At 34.7% G+C, this 24,691-nt stretch overlaps 1 protein-coding gene across 7 annotated transcripts in view; it reads left to right on the top strand.

The window, feature by feature from the left end:
• Positions 1–24,691, top strand: part of CNKSR2 (connector enhancer of kinase suppressor of Ras 2) — a 198,711-nt gene that overhangs the window by 87,132 nt on the left and 86,888 nt on the right. For 2 of the 7 annotated variants that reach the window (XM_015885338.3, XM_015885375.3), the window contains exons 7-9: positions 42–101; positions 4,927–4,995; positions 19,357–19,503. The exons of 1 other annotated variant lie outside the window; for it this stretch is intronic. In XM_015885338.3, coding sequence (XP_015740824.2) covers positions 42–101; positions 4,927–4,995; positions 19,357–19,503 — 276 coding nt within the window. The remainder of the gene's footprint in view (positions 1–41; positions 102–4,926; positions 4,996–19,356; positions 19,504–24,691) is intronic. 4 more of the 7 variants (XM_015885357.3, XM_085550045.1, XM_015885347.3 and 1 more) reach the window with 3 other exon arrangements.

Here is a 24,691-nt window from a genome sequence, read left to right as displayed (position 1 = left end):
AAACACTTTAAAAATTCTTTCCCATGATGTCTTTTTCTTAGGGTATGTACATTAAGTCAACATATGATGGTCTCCATGTAATTACTGGAACAACAGAAAATGTAAGTATTGTTAACACTGTATGTACAGGCCTGGAAGCTTTTTTGACATTACTTGTGGTTTATGCTTTCCCTTTGCTGTAGACTACATTTTGCTTGTGAAAATGTGCTGGTTGGCTGTTGAGGACCAGTAGCATGTTGGACAGCAGAAATGCTTTTGCTTGTTTATCTCAGAATTGAAGCAGTTGTTCCCAGCTGAGAACCAGGAGCATCAGACTTGATTTGTTCTTGTAAGACATCTTAAATGATTCAGTTGATCAACAAAAGAGGTTATTATCTTGGAGTTCCACTGCTCTGTGGAGGAAAAAAAAGCAAAACAAACAAACAAGGTATATCTGTTATATGTAGACTGAAATACTTGAATTTGTTGCTGTATTAGAAAAGTAGCTTTTATATTTTCCATATGTCAAGCTTTGTTTTGTAATAAGTGCATGGAAATGAAGATGTGCATCTGCACTGACAAGTAAACATGTTTCTGCATGAACTGAGCAATGCCCATGGAAAGGAGCACTTATTACTGGTGTACTAATTCTCACTGAAGATATTAAACAGCAAGCAAAACATGATAGACCAGTTTTCAGCTTCTGAACTACAATGCCCTTTTCTTGTCCACCATGCATAGAGCACTAGCATGCTGTTAAGAAATGAGCAAGATGGTCATTATATACTTCAACACAGAACAACCTACTGAACAATACTGAACCGTTTCAATGTTGTTTTTCTTTTTTAATTTCTCTCTTTGTGAAGGTTTTGATGACACTTTCTTAAAGTCAGAATTGTTTTATTCTGTTACTGTGTCATGTTGTAGAACTACCTACATGCTGTTTAGAGCTCCTACATCTGATCTTCAGCGAGACTCCATTAAAATCTGAATAAAATAGAAACTCTGTTTTATCCCTTCACAGAAATTGCCATCTGATAGCCTTTCTTCTTTCTTTTTTTCTTTTGCTATTGGTAGAATTTCCATCTTCTACCCAATAAATGATATCTGTTACAGAACTTCCGTCTCAGGATGCTGCCTGTCTTAGAATAAGGAAAGTACAAGGAAATTCACCCTTGAAATAAAAAGTCTAGATACTCATACCTGAAGCTCCAGATATCATCAGTAAAATTAGCAAAGCTAGAAAACAACATAAGCATAGTTGAGTCAGCTCTAGAAAGTGTAAGAGTATGGTTTTTACAGCTGAATATCTGATTATACAAGGAACAGTTTCTCTCCATAAGTTGCTAATATTGGTTTTAATTTCCCAGAGGCGATGATAAAAATAAAATCTTAATGCATTCCCTCAAAACATTTATCTTTTGTGATTCATGAATGTAATTTAAAACCATGTCAGGAAGCTTCAGTTATGATGGCTTTTCTGCTTTTGTTACTGACACTTACTCACTGTAACAACCCTAAGGTTCTCATAGCAAACCAAGAAACTGCAGCCTGCTATCTAGGGAAAAGCCTGTTGTGTGCTAAAATGTTAGCAAAAATGAATTGTGCCTTAGGGAAAGTAAAGTGTGTCTCCTCTTTTAAACACACAGTTGCTAGCCACTTCCTTTAATAAATAAATAACAAGATTCTGATGGATGTGAGGTGAAACATCTAAACAGCATGGTCAGAGTAAGCTGATGATGCAGATTCAATCTGACCCATTGATTCTGCCCTGATTACCATTTATGGTGCAGTTGAATTTCAAGGAAAACTCTAGTCCAAATTCTCTTTTTTCTGAACAGAAGTTTATAGCCTTTATCTTTCCAATTCTGCTCGTCCAGATAAGATGTTGGCACAACTTTTTATCTTTCACTTTCCTGACAGATCAGAGAGAAACACTTTCTAATAAACACAGTAGTATGGCAATACTAGCTGCCTAATCTAACATAGCGTTTTAATCCACAGTTCAGCTTTATCTGTTTGCAATTTGAAGTTTTTTGATGTTCAGTTATGAAACTCATTAAGAATTTGCATCTTGCCATTCAGCATTAGTAACCGTCTTTCCCAACATATCAGTTCTATAGTTGAGATTAGTTGAGCTCTGAGCCTTGAAGTATTAGGGACGATGTTTCCTGACAGGTCACTGCCCTGGAAGAGCTTATAGAATCATAGAATCACAAGGTTGGGAAGGACTTATAAGATCATCTATTCCAACCATCACCATTGCTACCACAAGCTACTCAAGTATCTCTCATAGCTCCTCATCCAGATGCCTCTTGAACACTGCCAGGGATGGCAACTCTACGATCTCCCTGGGAAGCTTCTTTCTGGTGGTCCAATAGCATCAGAGCAACATAAGTTTTCTGGTTCATGTCTTCCCACTCTTGTTTGAAAATAACAATTTTAAAGCATGCAAGAGAAAGCAAGGCTTTCATACTGAGTAACCCTTCTAGACCTAACTACAGACAGTCTTTTAAAAGACAAAACAAATTTACCCTCCAAGTAAGGTCATTTGGTAATTTGTTTTTCCAGTAGAAAATAACATTTTATAAGAAATTTAATGGGCTGCATCTACAGCAGGACTGTAACTTCAAAGGAGGTGCTCCCAGTGTTCCCATTTATGGTCCGCTGGTTGGGTTTGCAGGGTGTACTCAGGGAAGAAAGGCCTTTCAAGAGAAATAATGGGAACAGGGTTATATGAGTTGGTCTTTCAGACAGTTTTGGTGTACTGGGGGAATGGGACAAAGACAACATTTAAGGTAAAGATCAAAACTAAATGTATTTTGAAGGATACATTTGATTTTGATTAGCTTGTATTATACGAATGCAAAAGCATCAGCAACAGGTACTTCCTTCTGTTCAAGTCCCTGTTAAACTAAATTATAAGCTAATGATATTTTGTGACACAGTATTTCTCCCTGTAGAGCTTCACAAATCGATGTTTTCCTTAAAGATCAGAAAATCCATCCAAAAAAAAAAAAAAAGGTTATTGATGCTCTTCTGTTTTCTTCAAGTAGTGATGCTATTTCTTAACTGCGAGATGTGTATTCTTGTGTCAAAAAATTATTAAGAAATTGAAACTTCTAAAAACAACAGCCTTGAGACTCCAGTATAAATGATTTCTCTGACACATTGCAGTACATTCTAAGCATAATTGCAACAGTTTTTTTATTTTCATTACAGTAGACTTTTCCAGTCTGAAGATTCCCATATATTTTACTGGCTCAGCAAAGTGCTGCACAAAAATACCATTTTTGTCAAGATTTAATCTGCAAATGCTGAAGTCAGTACAGGAGAAATGTTATGTCGTAATAAAATCCCATTATTTTCAAGGGTGGTGACACAGGATTCACTAGCACAGACATTTTGAAATTCTTAGGTATAAAAATATTGGAGCTAAAATAGTGATATTATACAGCAGGACTGTAAAGATTGTTAGCGGAGTGAATGAGCAGGTGTGAGTGGTAAAGCACCAGAAAGAAGGTAGATCCCTGAAACACAGTTACTAGTGTTAAATTATTCCTTCAGTTTTCCCCCAAGAAATAGTGCCAAATAGTCAAGGTAGCTTTTCTTTATGTAAGTAAAATTACACTTTTACCAGCCGAGCTTGACTTAAAATGGTCTGAGCAATGCCTCCTAAAACTGAATAATGAGTGACCTATATTTTAGACACATATTTCTCTTCGATGTATTTCTTTTAAGCACCATTCTTCATTTAAGCCATAATGCACGTGGGATTGCACTAGAAAATCATAACGCAGCTATGTAACACATATTTTGAATGTAGAATGGAGTGTACAGGTTATCACAAACAATCTATTTTGCAGTCTTGGTGCATGTTCTCAAGACTAAATGTTATCTTACCTGAAAATTAATTTAATTTCCCTCATTCCTAAAGAATTTATAGCAGCTATTTGAAAATCTGCTCCTGAGCAACACGTTGATTTATTTATTTATTTATTTTCAGACTGTCAGATTAATCTTCTGCCTTTCAGTTGATTATGTGACTTTATAGACTAGAGGCTACAGTACTGAGTGAAAGATAGAATTGCTACTCTACGAAAAACTTAAGGAAGATATTTTCCTTCAAACATAGGTTTTTTGGGTGGTTTTTTTGTTTTTTTTTTCTTTCTATTTTTGGTCTCAGAAAATGGTTAGTCTACAGTAAATAGTGATAATAAAAGAGGATAAAGGTTTCTCTGTTGACTGGTTGGTTTTCTTTTTGTTGCATGAGTTTTGTGGGGTATTTTTTGGGTTTTTTGTTGGCTTTTTTGAGGCAGAGGCAAAGAGCAAAACTACTTTGTTTGTTGAAAGTGTTATCTTAGGATTGTGTTGCTTTTTGCAATACCTCAAAACTTTCATCATCATAATGACTGAGACACTAAGTTTCCATGTAACCTATATGATCTTCCTGCCTAGTACCTAGCCTAATCCTCTCTGTGTGTTCCTTTAAGAACAGCCATTTAGTGAAGTTCTTTGCAATCTATTGAAATATTTAAAAGTAACTCAAAAGGCAAAGTTGGGACATTTGTTCATGAAGCAATTTCAAATCAGCCTTGATAGGATCAACATTCAGCCAAGGACTGGCTTTCAAGGCTTAAGAAATATCAGGTGGCTTTGTGTGGAGTGAAATGATAAAAAAAATCATTAAGACTTGATTGTACTTTAAGAAATATACATATATTCATACCTTCCATAAGAGCTGATTGTATTGTGTACAATAGTACATATTATTTTTTCACCAACAACAATGAATTGATTTATTAGGCATTTCTTTCATTGTTCATTTCACAGTGGAATGTAATTATCAGTCTGACCTGATTTACATACCTTAGCAATCATACTGCTGAAAGAGATGATGACTAGTAAGGGCTGTATTCTTTATCATCTCTTTTATTTTAAATTCAGTCACCTGCAGATCGGTGCAAGAAAATCCATGCTGGGGATGAAGTGATTCAAGTTAATCACCAAACTGTGGTATGTATAACTATGTTCTGTGTCAATTGCAGATAGAGGTGTCATGGCATATCAGAATATGTATGGAAGAAATGTGTAGAAAAATATGTTTTTATAAATCTTTACTTATTTTAACATCTCTTCTGATAATGCATAATTCTCAAGTTCTCATAAGTTAAGACATGATCACCTGAGTATCATTGGAGTTATCATGAAGTCAGACTAGATAATGGCCGCTTGGGAGATATGGTAGGGTTACCTATGCTGTGTTAATTAACAGTTCGTTTTAGTGTGATAGGAGGCTTGGTTTGAAGGCATGCAGGGAAGATGAAACTATTGTGATCTTGTGTATCTAAGGTCAAGGTTAACTCCTAGCAGCTGGAAAACTTTTATTTGTCTAAGTCTACTGGGATATGTGGAATGTAGATTTCAAGAACAACAGCAGTTTAAATTCCTACATTGTGCCAAGGATGTTTAGCTTAACATAAATACAACTTTTCAGACCTGAGAAGATGAGACAAATATCTTGGATACGATATGCAAATGTAACAAATACCAGGCAAATTGATATCTCTGTGAACAGATGTATGTTAGCCCATGATGACTTCAAAAATGGTGAACCATTTAACTACCTAAGAAAAGGTAAACAGAAGAGAGCAGATTGTCAGTATACAAAGCAGCTATCCCTTGTCCCAAGTATAAGCCTTTTTAAGATTTATGAGTCCATTTAGGGTATTAATTACTTCTGTCCTTGCAAACAATTTAAATGATAGAAAATGATCCTATATTTCCATTATTAATACAGCAATCATTTGTTAAAAGTGTGTTTCATCATTTCCCATAGGGTTCCTCTTATAGCTTTAGGCCACGGTACATCATGTCAGCTCTTCTGCACAAATTAGTATAATATTTCAGCATACCCTCCAGCTAAGTTTGATATCAAATATACTGTGTGTGCATGGAACTTAATTGATGAGAAGCTATCTTTTGAAGTAGGCAATATAAATTGATAATCATATCAGATCTGGGTATATTTTAGTATTTTCCTCCAAAATCATTCCTTCATAAGTGTTGTATGCCATGATTACTTATGTTTATTGTTGATCACTAATTTCATTATATTTTTCTGCATTTAGAAAGCCTACAATATCATTTTAGTATGAAAACTGTTATAAAACACTGTTACAACAGTTCATTCCTTATACAAGCTTATTTTTCCAATAATTTTTGATGGCACTATACCATGAAAACATTTACTTATCAATTTGGAAATTTCCAGTCAACCAGGTCTTAATTTTAGTTTTCTTGACACATCTATGCTGCATTTATTTGATGAAGTGATCAGATTCTTACTCCTAAAACAATTAATAAAAACATTATGGCAGGGCTTACAATGAGTTTTCTTTTATACCTGGATATACTTCCGAATGTAGGATTTAGGTACTTTGGCTTTTGCATCAGTGAAACTGTATTTTGAGAGGTCCAGGAAAGAAAAAGTAAAGTTGATTTTAATTCTAGGAAAAAGGAATTTAGGGCGCTTAGAAGAGCTTTATTTTTAAGAGGTAACATTTGATGTAGAAGTTATGTATAGAAATAGGCTATATCTTACATTTGCATATCTTTGTTGTATCGAAAAATTAAATAATTGGCAACTTTAATACTGTATACAAGTAACATTGTATACAGTATTGTAATTTTAATGTTGACTTGTATTTTAATGTTGACTTTCCGCAGTGAAACTTAACACTTTCCATATTTACAAAGGTACTCTATGTTCATATCTTTTCCAATTTCAGGAGCCAAAGTATTCAATATTTCCTACAAGTACTGAGTCTTTTAAACTCTATTTTTGGCTTTTTATTTCTTTTGGTAAAGGTTTTAATCAGTCCTTTTGTACTCTATCATGAAGAATTTAACTTACAGTTCTGAAGATGTTTCTTTTAGCCTTTTCTGTTTATTGAATTATTTGTTTCAGATTTCATATACTGCTCAGCAGTAGCAATCACAAAAAGCAGCTGCTTCTTTTACATGCCATGTCAGTATTACACAAGTTGTAGAAATAACCGTGGGTAGATCTTATAAGGTATTGTCCACCTGTAACTAATCTTTGGATAATGTCTTGTAGTTGGAGAATCAAACTTCAGAAAGAAAAAAAAATGAAAATTTAAATAAATTATTTTAAAGATCTCTTCTTCCATACTTTCTTCTGGCATTTCAGTGTCTTCTATCAAAATTATTACCCAACTTCCAGTACTGTATGTTTCAAAGTGCTGCTGTACATATGAGGAGATTCATGTAATTATTTCTGAAATTCAACTTGTCAACTAACACTTTTTACCAGATTTATATTTTAATTATGAGAATCCTGAAATTAGGTGAATAGTTGACTTAATATTTTTTTTTTTTTTTAGTACAAACATCTTAATACTGGTTGTCAACTAATTTTAAGTTCTCTACTGTCATCTTCTCTTTGCTTGCTGCAGTAGTGCTTTATCTTCATCGTATTTCATCTGTCAGTGAAATCAAAGGATTTCACATGATTACCCAGGTCTTTTGCTGTGTTGTAAGAAAATGTGGATGTATTCCACTTTTACTGGCAGGAAGTTTGGAATGTAAATATCATTTGAATTTTTAAAACAAAGAAATATAATAAAACTAAGCCTAAAGTCAATTAAAAGTTAATATTCAGAAAAATGTCCCTACTAAATTGTGGTTTATTGATGTTAGATAGCTGAATCTTGTCAGTTTTGTCTTGCATGTTAGGGTATTTTATGTAGCTGTGTAACTTATGTAGCTTGCACATCTCTTCCATTAGAATTCAAAGGACTGCATTCCCTTAAACTTTCATGCAAATTCCATCCTTAATCTCCTTTAAAAGCCTGGCTCTCTAAAACAGTTCCAAGGCAAACTAAAAGGAGTTATTGAGGCAGTTCAGAATTTTCACTGTACTTCAGTGCTCGCATTTCTTCCCATATATAATTCAGGAGTGTATTTGGCCTCAAGACACTCTTCCTTTTAGTCAACTGAAAGTGCAGAAACACAAGTTATTACTGTTGGCAGTATTTCTGATTGCATCAGTGATAAGTCTGTGCAGAAAATATCGAAAGCAGAAACCATGAGGTACATGTCGAGAAGCAGGATTCCTGAATGGCAGGCTGTTGTGTCATCTCCTATGAATAGCTTTTATGTTTGGGAGAAAATTTTTGCATGTTGTTTATACCTTAATACAAGTATGATATGGCACAGATTTCATACATTTGCGATATGGCGTGATAGATGCGGATTTCCCTCAGTTTCTTTTCATTAGCTAAAACTCATCAGAATATATGCAAATAGAGATGATGGAAAAAAATTGTTCACTTTGGAAAATAGGCAAATATGAGCAGCTATTGACCTGTTTCATGTAGAAGCTACTGTGTTTTTTCTGTATGGGTTTCTTGGACTTGTGTAAGTAACACCTATATTTTCTATGGTGGGTTCTTTAATTTAGAAACTCCTTTAGTGTCTTGGGAACCAAGCCAGGTTAGTTGGTTGCTGAAATTGTTTTTGCTTTTTTAGTTCAAAAACTTTGAGATATTACTAAAATTCATCTGAAACATTATGGATAAATTTACAGAACTGGATCTTGAATTTCTATAAAGTAAGACATATAGGAAGAATATGAAGTCTTTCCAGATCTTACCCTAACTGAATGATTGCATAGAGAAAGAAAAGAACAGGTTTTTAAGCTTAAAACAGGTTTTTAACCTTCAGTGCTCAATGAGCAAGAATTCAACCTCCACAGACTTAGGCTTTGTGGGGAGCTAGCAAATTCCATCTGATAGGAAATACTGAACTTGAGGCACATCTGAAACTCTGGACTATTTGCATATGAAATGAATTTTGGTGTAGAAACCATTTCATTTGGAGAAAAGCAAACCATAAAAACTATCTTAGAACTTCACAGACATGTTGCTGATATTTCTATTCATTCAGGTTTTCTGCACTGTTTTGCAGTATTTATTTCTTTATTCATTTATTTTTTTTCAGATCTGGGCTTGGTTTTTCTGGATATGGCTATTTCATATAATACCTTGCTTGCTTGGCTTTGAAGGAAACAGTATGAAGGAAACGTGATCTGGAAAATGCAAGGGAGGGGACAGCAGAGGGGATAACAATCTGAGTCCAAGATTTTGATAGCAAATGTTTGAAAACTCACAAAACTTAGCTTTCACTAACATATTTAACTAATATTTTTATTCTTTTATGAAGTTTGACTTGAATAATGAAACAACACAGCAAAATCATAATTGTTCAGAAGGAATACACTTTGTCCTCAACTTCCTCCTATTGCTCTTATGCATGTGCTTTTATGGATGACAAGATTAAATAATATCTCCTGGATCATGATTGTAAAGCTTGCCAAATCAACTGGCTTCGTCTGTTTATAATGATTCGAGAAATGTTAACAGGAATATTTGATTTTAAGGGCAAGTGGGATTTACAGCTAAAAGCTTTTTAAGTATACTCAGACACGTTAATGGAAGTCCTTATGGAAATAATCTGGTTCTCTTCAGGGCTCTGTTCTGAGCAATCTGTAGTTTGTCAGGACATGAGGACCATACTGTGATTTTTGGCAACTGTAGACTGTCCTCCAAATTCCCTCTCAGTTTTTCAGATCAGTTCTTTATTTGTGCTTCATCACTGTTGCATAGAACTGATAAAGGGACTGAATTGTTGTGATCCTCTCAGAGTGAAATATGTTGGATTTTATGTTGAGATCATGTGACGCTATTCATGATCTCTTTTTTACATAGAGTTTTGTTTGTTTGTTTTTTTTACATAGATGTGCAAATACAAACATAAATTTATTATTTTATATCCCAAATGTCAGGAGTGTGATATTGCAGCAATTGAATGTGCAGGGGAAAATTATTTTATTTTCCCATGACAAATGCAAATCAAATGTTTTTATATTAGTGTAGATGAGGTATATATGCAGAGAGAGAAATTTGACATATGCAGATGAATTATGTTGTGCTTTCCAAGAACTACTTTCCAGGGAGAAATGATGCTCAGGCTCCATGGATAAAACATCTTTTCTTGGAGCACTGCCCTATACTTCTTCTCAGACCAGTGGAACTTGAGCAGCACCATTCAGTAGCACAAATTCTGGATGTTCTTGCCTGCTGAATATGTCTTTGGTCTATCTCCGGGGCTTGTTCAAAGTTGACATGTGAAATGCACATACTGCTTTGCTTACTGCAGCCTTATTTTTATGTAAAAAGTATGCAGTGCCATTCACATGTACTTCTAACTCTGCCATGAAAAATCATGCAACAAATGGGTCGTGGTTGCACCTGTTAGACAGAGCACCATAAGCTTGGCCAACACACACTGCATCCTGTTTCTACTGAACTTTAAATAATTTCCCTTTGCTCTTTCCATGTGAAATTCTCATACTTCACTGCACACCTGTGCCACCAGCCAGTGGAATTAGGTCAGTTGCAGCAGAAAGCCACATTGTGCCTTTCAGCATCTACATGTCTCCCAGATGATAACAAAAATGCATAGCTGCTTTTGCCTGAAGTCAAAATGCTTATTTAGCTTAGGTAAAAGCATTAAGCCCATACCTTGAAATGGAAAACCTGGAAGGGTTAGTCTTAAATCACAACTGTGATATAAATTGCTTCTTACTGGTTCAGTCTTTGTGAGTGTCAGGATTGGACTTGTGAACTGGATGCACACATCCTATTTTCAGTGTGTTTTTTTATTAGTGCTCCAGAACACCTGATCTGTACCCCCTGCTATGCAGTCACAGCACTTTAAAGCACATATGTTGGTTGTGATAAACCTTAGCTGTGGTATCAGGATGCTTCTATTGTAGCTGTAGAGAATTGCAGCTGCAAGAAACTACAGGGAGGCCTTGGAGGAAGTAATAGACGAAACTGGCTCTAGAGATGCCTTTCCTCAATTAGGAATGAGATATGATTCAATGCCAGTGCACGGAATTCCTGGAAATTTTGTCTGCTAACTAATTGCAGTCATAGAAAACCTGTAACCATATCCTGCATCCCAAAGTGCTCTTGAAAACACAGTTTTCTTTCTGTCCTGGCTGCAAATTCTGAATAGACAGTTTTATTATCATTGGGCTCTGGTAGTTCACTCATGATTAAATAAACATGTACGAATAGCCATTCATCAGATTGTTGATTTCTTCCATTATTTTTCTTTGGAAAAATTATATTCTTTTGTAACGAATGATGTGGTCAACACACCTAGGTTAACTTTGAAGGTTCTAATGTCCATTTTAGAAACTGTAGAAGTATTAAGAATTCTACTACAGTAGCAGTTGACTTTTCAGTCAGTGTTTTTGGCCTTCATAGTTTCACCACTGTTGATAACCAATTATCATAGAAAAATCAAATATTTTGATATAAACTGTTCTTATGACCACACTCATATGGATATATCTGCTAAGAATGACTGCAGTATTTTGTGTAGTATTCTTGAGTTCTAATTGCTAAATTCATCATTCTGGACGAAACTTACTGTAGTTATATGTGTTCTAATATTTTTATATAAATATATTTTAACAGTTGTTCGGTATTTTGCTTTATTTCCCATATTACGTTAATAGTGTTTCTATTAAAAAAGCAGCTGTAAGAGGTTCTCTAAATGGCATTAATGTTCCAACAGAAATATTTAAATAGAGTATGCTGCCAAAAGCCTTATGAATATATTTCTGATTTAAATATATATTTAACATATACATAACCAGAGCACAAATATATTCATGTGCATTTATTTATTTTATATATATATATATAAATATTTTATATATATTCATATATAAAAATTATTTTATATTTTCATAATATACATATATATATATATGAAATATTTATTTATGCTCTGCTAGTTACTGTTACTGTCTACTAATGTTGCTGTAATTTCTATTTCCAGAAGATTTAAACTTCAGTTTAAGCAGTATGTCCTTAGTAATGGGGAAAAAAAAAATGTAAATTCTGAAGTTAAAATTATTCTTTCGAAATTTCTTAGTCTCTGATGTATGAAGTCTATGAATAGAGCTTATGTTATATGCCCAACTAGAAGATAGATGCAGAATCAGATTTTCCTGTTGTTAACTATGTTGGTGCCTGTAGAAGATACACTGGACTTTTTGTCCTGTGTGAACAAGCTAAAAAGCTTGCTGTTACTTTAAGGTCAGGTATGTGAGTTTGGAAAGAAGGACACAGATTATTTTGCTGCTAAGAATCTTCCTTTTAACTGAGATTGCTGAAAATTAAAGTACATTGTAGAAAAGCAAACAAAGGATAAGGAGACATCTTCAAAGTCATACAGATGAATTGACTGATAGCATTACACAGCCTGCACCACATATGTGCTAGAACTCAGTAGTTTTGAATACCTCTGTGCTATGTGCAGATAGCAGCCATGTAAGTTACACAGCTGATCTTCTGCTTCCAGCTTGATCTGCTGCTGCATTATTCATTAACTTTGATGAAGTTGGGAGGTGACAGTGAGGGAGTGTCAGATGGTGATAATTGTAGAAGTGGATCAAAGCAGTAGGAAAAGCAAGTTAATGCTGTGTCATGAGGGAGGGAAAATTAAAGCAAGGAAATTCTCTGCTTGATTTGAATTTATGTGCTCTGAATATATAAATTGTCATTTAAAAAAGAAAAAAATATCGTTACTGGCTTAGAACACCTCAGTGGCTAGAATGCTGCACATTGGCTATGAATGATCACTTTAATAGCAGTAAAATGAAACAGGAACAAAAAGAACTCTCATGGCTAAATAATGAATGATTTACTGTGGCAATTTTCTTTAATTCTCCATCCTTCTCCTTCCTTTAGCTAAATGATGCTACGTAACTCTTCTGCTAAATTAAAGGCTTTTGTTTTGGCTTGATTTTTATTTTTGTGTGTGTGTGTGGTGTTTTGGTTTTTTTTGTTGTTGTTGTTGGTTCTTTCTTTTTTTTTCAGTTTGCTTGGTTTATTGGTAACCTTTAAAGACTAACTTTTTAATTGCAACTTCTGTGTAAACTAGATAATTATTTTTCACTATATGATTCAGATTCAAGAAAGACCTGTTTCAAGCACTGTTTAGCTGTAGGACAGCTGCAGATCTCAGTGAATTTTTGTACAATGAGAAAAGCAGGGGTCAAAGGCTGTTGGAATTATTGATTCAGTGGAATCCTTCTAAAATATTACGTTGCCATAATGTAAATTTAACATGAAAAAATATATTTATTTATGTGCGTGTAAGCACATATGTTTATGTGTATTTCTTATTTTAATTCCAGGACAACCATTTGGGGAATTTAAACATGAGGACATGCAATACGTACACATGCATGCCTCAAATAAATGAACTCTTTATCCCCGTGAGGAGTGAGGCATCTCACATCTATACTGCAAAATAATCTGTGAGAAACCGGGGGTCTGATCTGACCTGCCTATATCCTTCTTGAGCCCTCAGCTCATACAAACTGTCCTCACCTGATTACGTACTTATCAGCACTTCCTTACTCAGCCTTGAAACTTCTTGATCTCTCACCTGTGGCCACCCGGGGATGCTGAAATATCTGTCCCTTGAGTAGGCTCACTGAAACAAAGCTCTGTGTTCCATGGAAGCATCTGGAAATGAGGTTCAATGTCTGTACCCTTGCTCATGGAAAAGTAGGGTCTGCTCACCACAAGGTGGATTTCAGACATGGAGCAGTGCACTGATGGTTTCTTGTCAGCTGGAAGACTGGGCTTCTTACTCACGTGTTCCTGTCAGTGTGGTGCTTTACCTAAGTGAAGGCCTTTCACCTTGAAATTGCTGCTTGAGCTTGAGAGACTGAACTAGCCCCTTTGAGGCTAAATAATGCTGAGATTCACATTCCCCAAGTGGGTACAAGATTGAGTGAAAGCCTTCCAAATTGCCAGAGCCTGTCTGTCTCCTCTGGTGTTCTATACCCTTGGTTGAAGAGAGAGGAACCTTAGAGCCATCATGCTGGAGAAAGCAGGTGGCTGTGGGGAACCCCCTGTACAGAGCTAGAAAAAGTACTATGGACTTCAGAGAAACATAAAAAGCAAGCAAACTGAATTCTAACTTTGTTTGTAGCCATATTCCTATAACAGGGAAACAGTTCCCCATTTTCTTCCTCAAAAATCAGTCCGACTCACTGAGAAATATTTGTGAAATAGGTGATATTCAAATATGTAAATTTGGAGCCTTTGCTCTTCCTGAAGAATATCTTTATTTATTTGTCCTAAAATGTTGTTAGGAAATACTCAAAAGCAAAACCATGAGGTGATTTTGAACTAAAAGATATGTGCTATTAATTAACAGAGCTTCATTACAGAACTGAGATTGTGTTCCTGGATAGTTCACATTTCAGTTGTTCCATGTGTAAAACAGTTGCTTGTCTCAGTTAATGTGATGCTCTGTAATTGTGTTCCTAGTGCTTGTGAAGTTTGTTGAATTACGATGGGAGCAGAGCAGTGCAAGTGCAAGAGCAAGATGAAAATATGGTCAGAAGACATTCTCTGGATGAGATATTTTTTTCTGAAAGAGAAATGTGATCAGAGCAGCTTAATAAGAGCTGACGTCTGATTTTAGCTCCCAGTTTTGGATGTAGCCTAGTTTATTCACAGGAAAGTCTCTTAATTGTGCGTTTTAGCTTTACATAGCTAAAAATGGATATTAAAATGACTTATAGTTCAGTGATAATATGCAAAAGTTTTAATAAAACATCCAGATTTTTTTCAAGATGCAATTTTTCTTTAGTCTGTATGTGAATTGGGGTGTTCTGGCTTCACACAACAATGCAGAGTGATGTGATCAGTAATGTTCTAAGGGTGAAAAGAACAACTTCTGAACAATGGACAAAATATAATCATATTCGTTTAAATAACAAAGCAGAGCTACTCCTTAGTTAGAATTACAGTACATGCAATCACAGTACTATGAATCTCTCTTCTCTGGGAGAAAACTGTTACATAAGCATGGCTTTCATTATTATGCTAGCCTAATAAGCTGGATAAATCCCTGAAAGACATCTGCTACCCTCCTGACACTACTTCTCTCACCACATACAGATACAGCTTTCATCTCTGTGGTAGGCCATGCTACAAACATCTTTCTGTGGTTTCCTCACCCCATAATGTTTTCTGGAGGTGGAAGACCCATGGCCTTCCATTATTTTCTAACCTTTTCAGGCATCTACAGCTGGGAGAAGGGATTTCTACTAACGTATTTGTTTCACGGGGCTGCCAGCTGACCATCCTCAGTTGTTGTCAATGTTCATGAAAATCAATCAGCAAATTTAACAGCATGAAGCCAGATAGTTCCTTGTTATATTCTGACTTGCTCAGGAGCTGGCTAGATTTGATAGACAATGATATGAAGTGCAGTGGGTTTTTATTTTCTTAGGTTTTTTTTCTTATGTACTAGTTTTTATTTATAAAAAGCAAGGTGGGTGAAAGGGTTTCTTTGGAAAAAAATCCTGGGGTGAATATGATTTCCTCCTAGAAATTCTATTTTTATTAGCTCAAAAATGATTAAAGCTTAAATCTTGTAATGGTTGATATGTCAAAGAACTCTGGCTGCATTCCACTTGTAACAAGCACTGAAAGAATAAGAATTTTTATTAGCTTTCTGTTCTAGTAACCTTTTAAAATTAAATGGCAGAATGGATTTTCCATATTTACTTAGCAATAAAATAGCAGACTGCTTTGCAGTTTATATGGGAAATACTACTTTTAAAGAAACAAAGTGTAAAAATATTAGTAGTTTTCCCTTTTTACAAATCTTTAATTCAGGAATGAATTAACCTAACAGGGGAAAGAAAAGCAGTTTTCATGGAAGCAGAAAATCTGCCATGGACTTTCTTGGGATTCTGGTGACTCTTTGAACAGGAATATGCCTATAAAAATGTGGATTCTGTTCTGTTTATCATTTTACTATAATTCCACCCCCATATGATGTAGTTTCAGTCTGTGTTAGATTTATGCGGTGCTTTGAATTGCTGCTGCAGCTCTGTAGTCTCCTTTAACAATCTTTTCTGGATTTTTTCAGACTGTAAGTTATTTAGTAATGCATCTAAGAGCACCTACATTTGTGTCAACCTGCGGTGCTCTCTCCTATCCCTCTTCTCTAAGTTCCCCCATCTTTGCATTTACCTTCTGTTGCTCTCCTTGTGTTCACATTTGTCCTTCTCCATCCTCCTCCAAACCCCCTCCTTGCACTCTGAGCTTTGCTGGCAGCCTAGTGGGAGGCTAAGGCACAGCACAGCAAAACCCAAGGCGGGGTTTAGATTGCCACTGAAGAAACGTCCTGGACACAGCTTTTTTGATGACATACAATTTAACAACAGGGACTTTTTTCATCCTTATGACTGAGTACTTGGCAAGTATAATTCCCTGATTAAAAAATTAATTCCTTGAGAAAGGTGGCCTGGAAAATAATTCTCTCTTCATCTCCCAAACCAGTGAGGAAACTTTCCTACTACTGCCTGTGTTTGCAGCATGTGGGCAGGATATAGGATATGGTGGGAACTTTCACAGCTGTGCCAAAGAACCTTGATGATTAGAAGTTGAGAATTGACAGTTATGATGGTAATGAGAAAGCTGAAGATCCTGAGGAGAGGTCAGAGAGAATAAATTCAAATCGTAATTAGAAGTTTAGATTATGTATCTCTAAAGCGAATTTCTGGAAAAGCACTTTCAGTTCCAGATATACTAATTGTCTTTTCCTCTTAACAGCCTAACCTCGTATAAAACTGCATCTGTATAGTCCCAGTCAAACTGAATTTTGATGGGATCTAAACAGTGTGGGAAATGAAACCCACACCGCCTTCTTGGACACCAGTTTCTTTCAGTTGATTGTGAACCTGCACTTATGTTGTTCCTTTTAGACCGATGTGATCATTTCTGGTCAGAATGTGAAAAACAAGCCAAGGACTTGCCTGAACCTGCCAGAAGCTCCTGTTGAGAAACCAAATAAAAACAGAGGATGAATGTCATTTGAAATTCATAGTAAACACAGAGATTTCCTAAGAAAATTAAGGCAAATTGTTTATATTCATGAGCTTCTAAATTAAATACATCAGATCAAGCACTTTGAAATGATTTTTATTTTTTTACTTTAATCCCCCTAATTCTCATAAAGAGACTAGATAATCTGCCATTTATAGCAATGTAAAGCGTAGTTGAAATACACAGTATTGTTTATCACTACAAAGTATGAACTTGCAGTTAAAATAGTTTAAAAACTACTAGCAAGAGAAACCAATTTTATATATATATATCTGGCTGTTTCAGTGATAAACAGGTGGCTTTAAAGCACAGCTTTCCCATGCAGCATCCTACCAACTTTAGTGGCAAGAACCTTATGGCTTGATTCTGTATCTAGGGTCACATCATGTTCTCTTCCAGGCTCCTTGTGCTTCTTTATTCAGTAGAAGTATTCCTCTCCGTAAGTCTGTCTTCAGTTGTTATATTAGGCATCAGTAGCTTATAAAGAGATACCTTACATGAACTGTAGGCTTCTAATTCTTCTTTTACATAGCACAGTGCAAATGAAACCATGTGGATGCCCAGTGCAATCTTATGGAACTGTAGGTAACACATTGTTTCTAATAAGCGGTGGAAGTATCTGAAAACAGTGTTGTATTTTTTATTAAAATGGTGATATTAAGGCACAAAGCTTATACTTCCAGAAACTTGGTTTCAATGCTATTGAAAGAGAATGGAGACTTCAGCAGAATGTAGGTATTGAGCTAAACTTAACTATGTTCATGTTTAATTATATTCAAAGTATAATAGCCATATCCCTAATACAGGGGGCTGAAAATAAGAATTCCAGCATGTTTGGAAGCCTTCTGTGGAAGCTGGAAATTATTCAAAAAAGATAAGTGTTGCGAACATCCTGTTTCTTTTTTTATAATAATATTGCCGTAAAAGTACATCTTGGATATAATGAAGTTTTCTGTGGTGGAAAAAGACAGGTAGGTTCACTGTGTTTTTGATAGAGGATTGTTGATGTATTACTGTTGGCTTAAGTTGCATGTTTGTGAGAGTATCAGCTCTTAAAATTAGTGATATTAAGGAAACAAAGTGGTTTTCGGTGTAATGGGAAATAAAGTTTATAAGGAGCAACAACCTACCTTAAAAATAGGTCACAAATATATTTGTTTCATATATTGTTATACTAATGATAAGGATCATCTTCATTGTGTTTGGTCATGTTGCTTGTTTGATCATTTTCAAATATGTGGGCATGATACAATGGAACATTACTGCTTCAAACTTCTAGAAGTTCTTTTGGAAAGAATTTCTCATCTCGCCTTTATGATTTTCTTTTAAACACGGTTCTTGCATAAGTTCTGAAAGCAGACAAATTCTTGCAACTGTGAACAGGAGAGCACACTTGTAAATGTATAGGATAAAGGTAGGAAAGCTGTCAAGTTTACCAAAATAATCACTTTCTAAGTATCATGCTATGATTTTCAAGGAACGTGTGATTCTGTGTGCTGTCACTCTAGGTGACAAACTTGAAGATGCAAGGATGCAATAACTTAATCCATCTCAAGATAGATGTCTAATCTTCGGCTTTATTTAAACAGATGCTGTTGCCATCAGTTGTACTGTTTTAATATTTGAAGAACTTTTTCTCAGCAATATGAAGTGAATGATTTTGAAAGTTCTAGCCTCTGCTTAGAAATAAAATAAAAAACAAAAACCTGCTGCTTTCCACTTTAGGCAAGTGTAATTCAATTGGGAATATTGTATTTTGGTCTAATACTTAAGTAGTGGCAAGACTGTACTTCTGTCATTAATTCATTATTTGTTTCTGAAATCATCATGAAAGAAATGCTATTTAAGAAAAGGCCTTCTGATTCTGATTTTATTTTTATAGCACTGTGAAGAGTAGATTTGTTCTTGTTTGTGCTTGTATAAGCAACTAGAAGTGGAATGACTGCATGTGGTTAGTGGACTTTAAATAGCAACTACAGAGTATAAAGTGCTCAGTTTTCAATTGAAGTGTATGAGCAGAAGCCAGAGTTTTCTAACATTCTAGTCCCTAAAGTCTGTATACAGAGCAAATTTTAAAACACTTTGAGGCTTGACTGTGTTTTTACAGTGGAGTAACAGTAGTTTATTAATTCTAAAACGTGAAATTATGCATATCCATCTTAATGCATTATAATAATTACTTTAGTTGACATGATTTTTATGCAGTAATTATATTTTTTTTACATGTGTAGTGATTATCTTTAAAATTTATATACCCTCCTATTATGTTATTTTACTAATCATATTTAAAAAGGGACATTACATATTGAATATTGTACCTCAATTTTATTGTAATGATTTTACTGGTTACCAGGTGGGGTGGCAGTTGAAAAATTTGGTGAATGCACTACGAGAGGATCCGAGTGGTGTTATCTTAACTTTGAAAAAGCGACCTCAGAGCATGCTTACCTCAGCACCAGCTTTACTGAAAAATATGAGATGGAAGCCCCTTGCTCTGCAGGTAATGAAGCTTAATCATAAGTCATACACCATCATTTTAGCTATAAACTATCTCAGTGATGCTTTATTGTGCTTCATCTCAGCAGCATATGGATTTACTCTTGTATGCTTTGAAAAATTGTTTCTGAAATGATTTCTCTGCAGTTTGTTCTCATAGGCTCAACTGAAATTAAACCTGTTAGTAGAACTTTTCAAAGTTCAGAAGTAATCAGCACAATGCTTTGCAAGGAAGAAAAGTAGCCCCAGAAACTTTTCTAGACATAAGAAAGAAAGCATACCTAAGTAACTTACATATTATAGCTTGTCGTCACGTTAAGCTCTCTGAACAGTATAACTTTGAAGAAAGGGAGATGGAAGAGATCTTTAGTCCTCGGTTTGATCTGTCATGGAATGTGTATGCAGTCATGGAAAATGTATTCAGTGCTTTTATTCAACAAAACACATGACCAAGCAAAATTTGTCAATATAAATAAATTTGCCTGTTTGCCAGAGTATTCCTTGTGAAGGAACCATTGCATATGGATTTAGTACAGGATGTCCAGCTGGATCTTTATTTTTAGTAAGCCTAAGATGCGCTGAAAACCATGGGATGATTTCACTCTAGGATAATAAAATATCAATGTGATGGATTTCTCTAGGAAATAGAACTTATCTCCAGACTGATGAAAGTATGTAACCAACAGATGGAACTAAAAAATAATTCCTTTTTTAAATTCAGTTCAGATAGGGCAATGTTTGGAACTTTATTTTATTTGCATAACGAATGCATTCTTCAGTACGTTTTTATTGCCACAGTGAAAAGTCTAATATAAAAGTAAGTACATCTGAGAAAGAAAAGGCTTTCACATAGTTCAGGAGAAAGGAAAATGAGATGTGAAAATGCCACTGCTAATGGCTGTGGTGTTTGCCATTTTAAATAGTAGTGGATTCATAAAAAGAACTAATATCTCCAAGAACTACTTTCAGATGTGTATTTTTATACTTTTTTTTAATCATAGTTTAATACCTCATTGTCTGCCAATCTGTATAAATGTATAAAAGATTGGGATGTCTTGATCTTTCAGATTGACAATATATATAACATAAACTTCTAAATAAAAATATCATCAGTGCCTACACACTAAATTGCTGATTTGTATGCATGTTAAGAGGGTATGAATGTCCACAATTGAAGGCTGTGTTTTTTATCATAGCTTTAGTGAAAACATAAGTACAAATGAAAACTGTGTATCATTGCTTCATTGCTTTAAATGAGATCAAATGCTTTCAGTCTGTACCCCTTTTGGGTGAGTTAGGTCCATTTTGTAAACTTCAGTTTATCATTTGCCTCTAGAATCATTCAACTGAAGATGACACAATAGAAGTTTATAAGATGAGGTACTGATCTTAGCAAGTAGACAATTAAATCAAAAGGGTGGGAAGAAATTGGACAGAACCCAATTTCCACCATCTAAACAAAGTCCAGTAAGTATGTGAGGATTCTTATAGTTGTGTTACAGTGAAAGCAATCATGAGATAAAGCTGGGAGCATGTTTGAAACTCCACACTCAGTTCCAGAAACAAAACTTTTAGCATGTTCTATTTGGCTCCTATTTACATCTCCGCATCCTTATTTCAGTGCAAATGCTAACTTATTTAAGTTAATATTCATATTAAATAGAACAGTTACTGTTTCATTCATCTGAATGAATTTTAAATTGATCTACCTTAGTTGACAGTGAAACGCACCATACAAATATCTCTTTCTCAATTTGGTGATAAAAAAGAGTGTGGACAGCTAGATCAAATGAAGATTACCTCTGTTAGATAAGATGAAACTGAGTCTACATAGAGGTCTTCTGTAATGTAATGAGGTTAAGTGAAAGATAATGCAGACTATGTTTAATTTGTTAATGGCTATTTATTTCTGATACCACAGAAAATCTGGTTATTTTCTGGGATAAAATGAGTAGAGATATTGCTAAACATTAAAGAGATAATGCCAGTATTATGATGTTCTTTTGATACACCAGAAAATGGTCAAAACCTCATTCAGTACTTCTGTGTACAGTTTACTTGTATGTCTGTTGTAATTTGTGATTTTTAGTGTGAGAAACAGCAGTTTTTTAAATAGATTATAAAAAAAGCTCCAGGGGGATGTGAAGACAAACTTCAGGGGCTGCATGTTGAGGAGATTTTTGTTGTAAATTTATGCAGATGAGAGGTGAACAGATGTTGGAGTCTATTGGTGTTAAACTTTAAATGCAGCCTAAGTGTGAAATTGGTGCTGTATAACTGATTAATAAAAAACAGTAAAAACAGAATACAATATAATTGATTTTAATAGCTATTAAAATATGAGGTAGTAATATAAAATTTGAGATAGTAAATATAATTAATAAAAATGTGTTTTAAGAGCTCCTGGTTTTCTATTCCAGTATTTATCTATTATAAAAGATTGAAAGTGTTGGGGAAAAGAGTCTTCCAAGGAAACCTGTGTTCTGTGATTGAAGTAACATTGTGGATGTTCTAAAATTCCTTTTGTTCCAAATTCACATAATCATGCACTTGGAAAGGGCAAAGTAAAAGTGATAGCTAACAGGAAAAAAGATAAAAGGAAGAGCAGTACTTCCACTGCCTTTGTCAAAGTATGAGAACTTGTTTTCCTATATTATGATACATGAAATAATTGAGAGTGTTATAACTATGCTGTCATTCCAGAGCTAAGTCAATTGAACCATATGTATAATTGAACGAATACAAGCTATAAAGACATTAAAACTCAATATAATAATTCTGTTAAACTACAAAATATTTGCGAAAGCCTCAAGAGACTCTAGAATAAGTTATGGAGATGAAATTGTAATAAAATATGAATTAGGATCTGAAAACTCATTGCTGTGTTTTTGAGGTGTCACAGCTTGCAGTGACTGAGTTGGAAAAGTCGAAATTTGTCCCAATGTAAGGGGACTGACAAAAACAGACACTAAGTTTTTGTATGCATGCGATCTGTGAGGATCTTTAATGGCTGTTAAAGCAAACATAAATATTTCAGTTATTAAAATATGAAACACTGAGATACACATTGGGATTTTTTAATTGAAAGAATTTAAAAATTATTTTTTGCTTAGAATGCATAGTGCTTAGGCATTGGTAAAATGCATTCTGCTTTTTTAGCTTATGATTCTACGTAGGAACATTAAGTTTGCCATTCGCTGCAGCATGAAAAGCTGGATTTCAGAGAGCACAGGATCAGAATCATAGAATCACCAGGTTGGAATCAACCTACAAGATCATCTAGTCCAACCATACTCCCATTACCATTGCTACCACAAGCAATAAGAAGTGTGCCTATAAATTGGGAAAAGGCTAGAGGAGTCTTCCAGTTCAGGCAGTATGCAGATACTACCAGTATATCAATCAGCGTGGGGTGTGACTTGGCATGGTATTGTGGTCATTAAACTAGTAACCTACCCATTTTGTGTAGCAGTCCTGAAATATATAACCAATGGCTTGATGTAAAGGAAAACAGTACAACTACATGTGGCTGTACAATGAACCATTGCATAACAAGTGTGTATGTACAAGTGCATTAACTCCATCTTTAGGGTCAGCAGTACTGAATGAAAAACATCAGTTTTTCCCCCCTTTGATGTTCTGATTAAAGGATTAAAGCTTGGGTTTTTGTTTTGTTTTCTGTCACTTGATGACTGTCTCTTTTAATAGCCTTCAAGTATCCCGCTTCTTGCAGTAATCAGAGTTCTCCCTTAACACATTCTGGAATCATGACAGAATGTTGGAAATCAAAGGATTTTCAGCCTATGCTGGTTTTTGTTTGTTTTGTTGTTTTTTTTTGTATTTTGATTTTTTTGTTGTGTTTTTCTTTTTTGTTTTGTTTTGGGGTTTTTTTGGGTTTTTTTTTTTTTTTTGGTTTTTTGTTTTTGCTTTTGCAATTGAAGGTATTCATTAATATGGTATTGTACTACAAATATTAAGATGTTATACCTTCTTCTGGTACACTGGTATTTCAGATTGCAATGTTAGTACTTCTGACTGTTACCAGTTATGTTCAACAAAAAAAAGTTCCATCTTTTCTTTTTTACTTCTCTCACTGAAGATTGAGGTGATTTAATTATCTTAGAACTCTCCATATTTTTGTCTGTCCCCAGAGCAATCAGCTTGCAATTCAAAACGTAATGTAAATAAACCTCTTCTACTCTAGACGGTCTCTTTCATTTCTTCTTCCCACTTCGAGTTTTTCTGGGGAGGTTTCAAAGGAAGGCCGTCGAAACTGCAGTTTGAACAAGGATGGAGGTTTGGTAAAGAAGATTCTTAGATTCTCTAAGTCAGTGTCATCATGATAGCATAAATCTAACTGCAAAGTCATCTTTTACTTCGGGAAAATGCTTTGTAATTACTCAAAAGAAACTAGACTTTGACTACGGTGTGAAGACTCTTCATCCAGTATCTTGAAAAGGAATGGGCACACTTCAGCTAATTTGGATGAAGCCCTACCAGTTTCACTGATGTCAGTGAAGTTGGGGCAGATCCAGCTGCCATCTTGTGTCTTGACTTGGAAAAAAACTTTTTACTTCACTATTCTGTCACGATCTTAATCAAACTTATTTTAATGTCATCTCTTGTATATTTAAAATAGTTCAATGTATTGTTTTACACATGATTAAATTTTACTGTTAAAAAAATCGCCGAGACCTCAGCATCTGTATTTTTTTTTAAATAATCTTTATTTTGTATTAGGTATGCATCATGTCTCTGTTATGCTATGTTTGACATTTCAGCCTCCTAAGAAGTAACAGTAACAGCAGAGTCCTTGGACTGAGAGAAAATCCTACTTTTATTATTATTTAGTAGTTTTCCTCATTATTTTGCTTCTTTCATTCAACTGTAGACAGTTTTGTGTTCTTTTTGATTCATACAGAATTAGAATTAATGACCTTACACTTTTTAATCATTAAATTTGAATAAAATACTAAATTGTTGGTTCTTCAGTTGCTTAGCTGTCTTTCAACTACATGGGAGCTGAACATTTTTGCAGTATTGTTAAAACTAATTTGGACTGGTTTTTCCTACGGAGTTCGAATTAGTTACAGAATTTCATTTCTTCGTGTCATGTTCACCTTATAAAAAGTTTATGTTTTTGGAAACATTTTGTTCAGTAAATTGTAATATCTTGGTCCAATATGAAAACA

Source organism: Coturnix japonica, chromosome 1 (assembly GCF_054131305.1).
Source record: "Coturnix japonica strain WE chromosome 1, WE-NBRP24, whole genome shotgun sequence".
In the NCBI taxonomy this organism is placed as follows: Eukaryota; Metazoa; Chordata; class Aves; order Galliformes; family Phasianidae; genus Coturnix; species Coturnix japonica.
The sequence above is the reverse complement of the archived record's forward strand: the minus strand, read 5'-3'. Positions and strand labels throughout refer to the sequence as shown.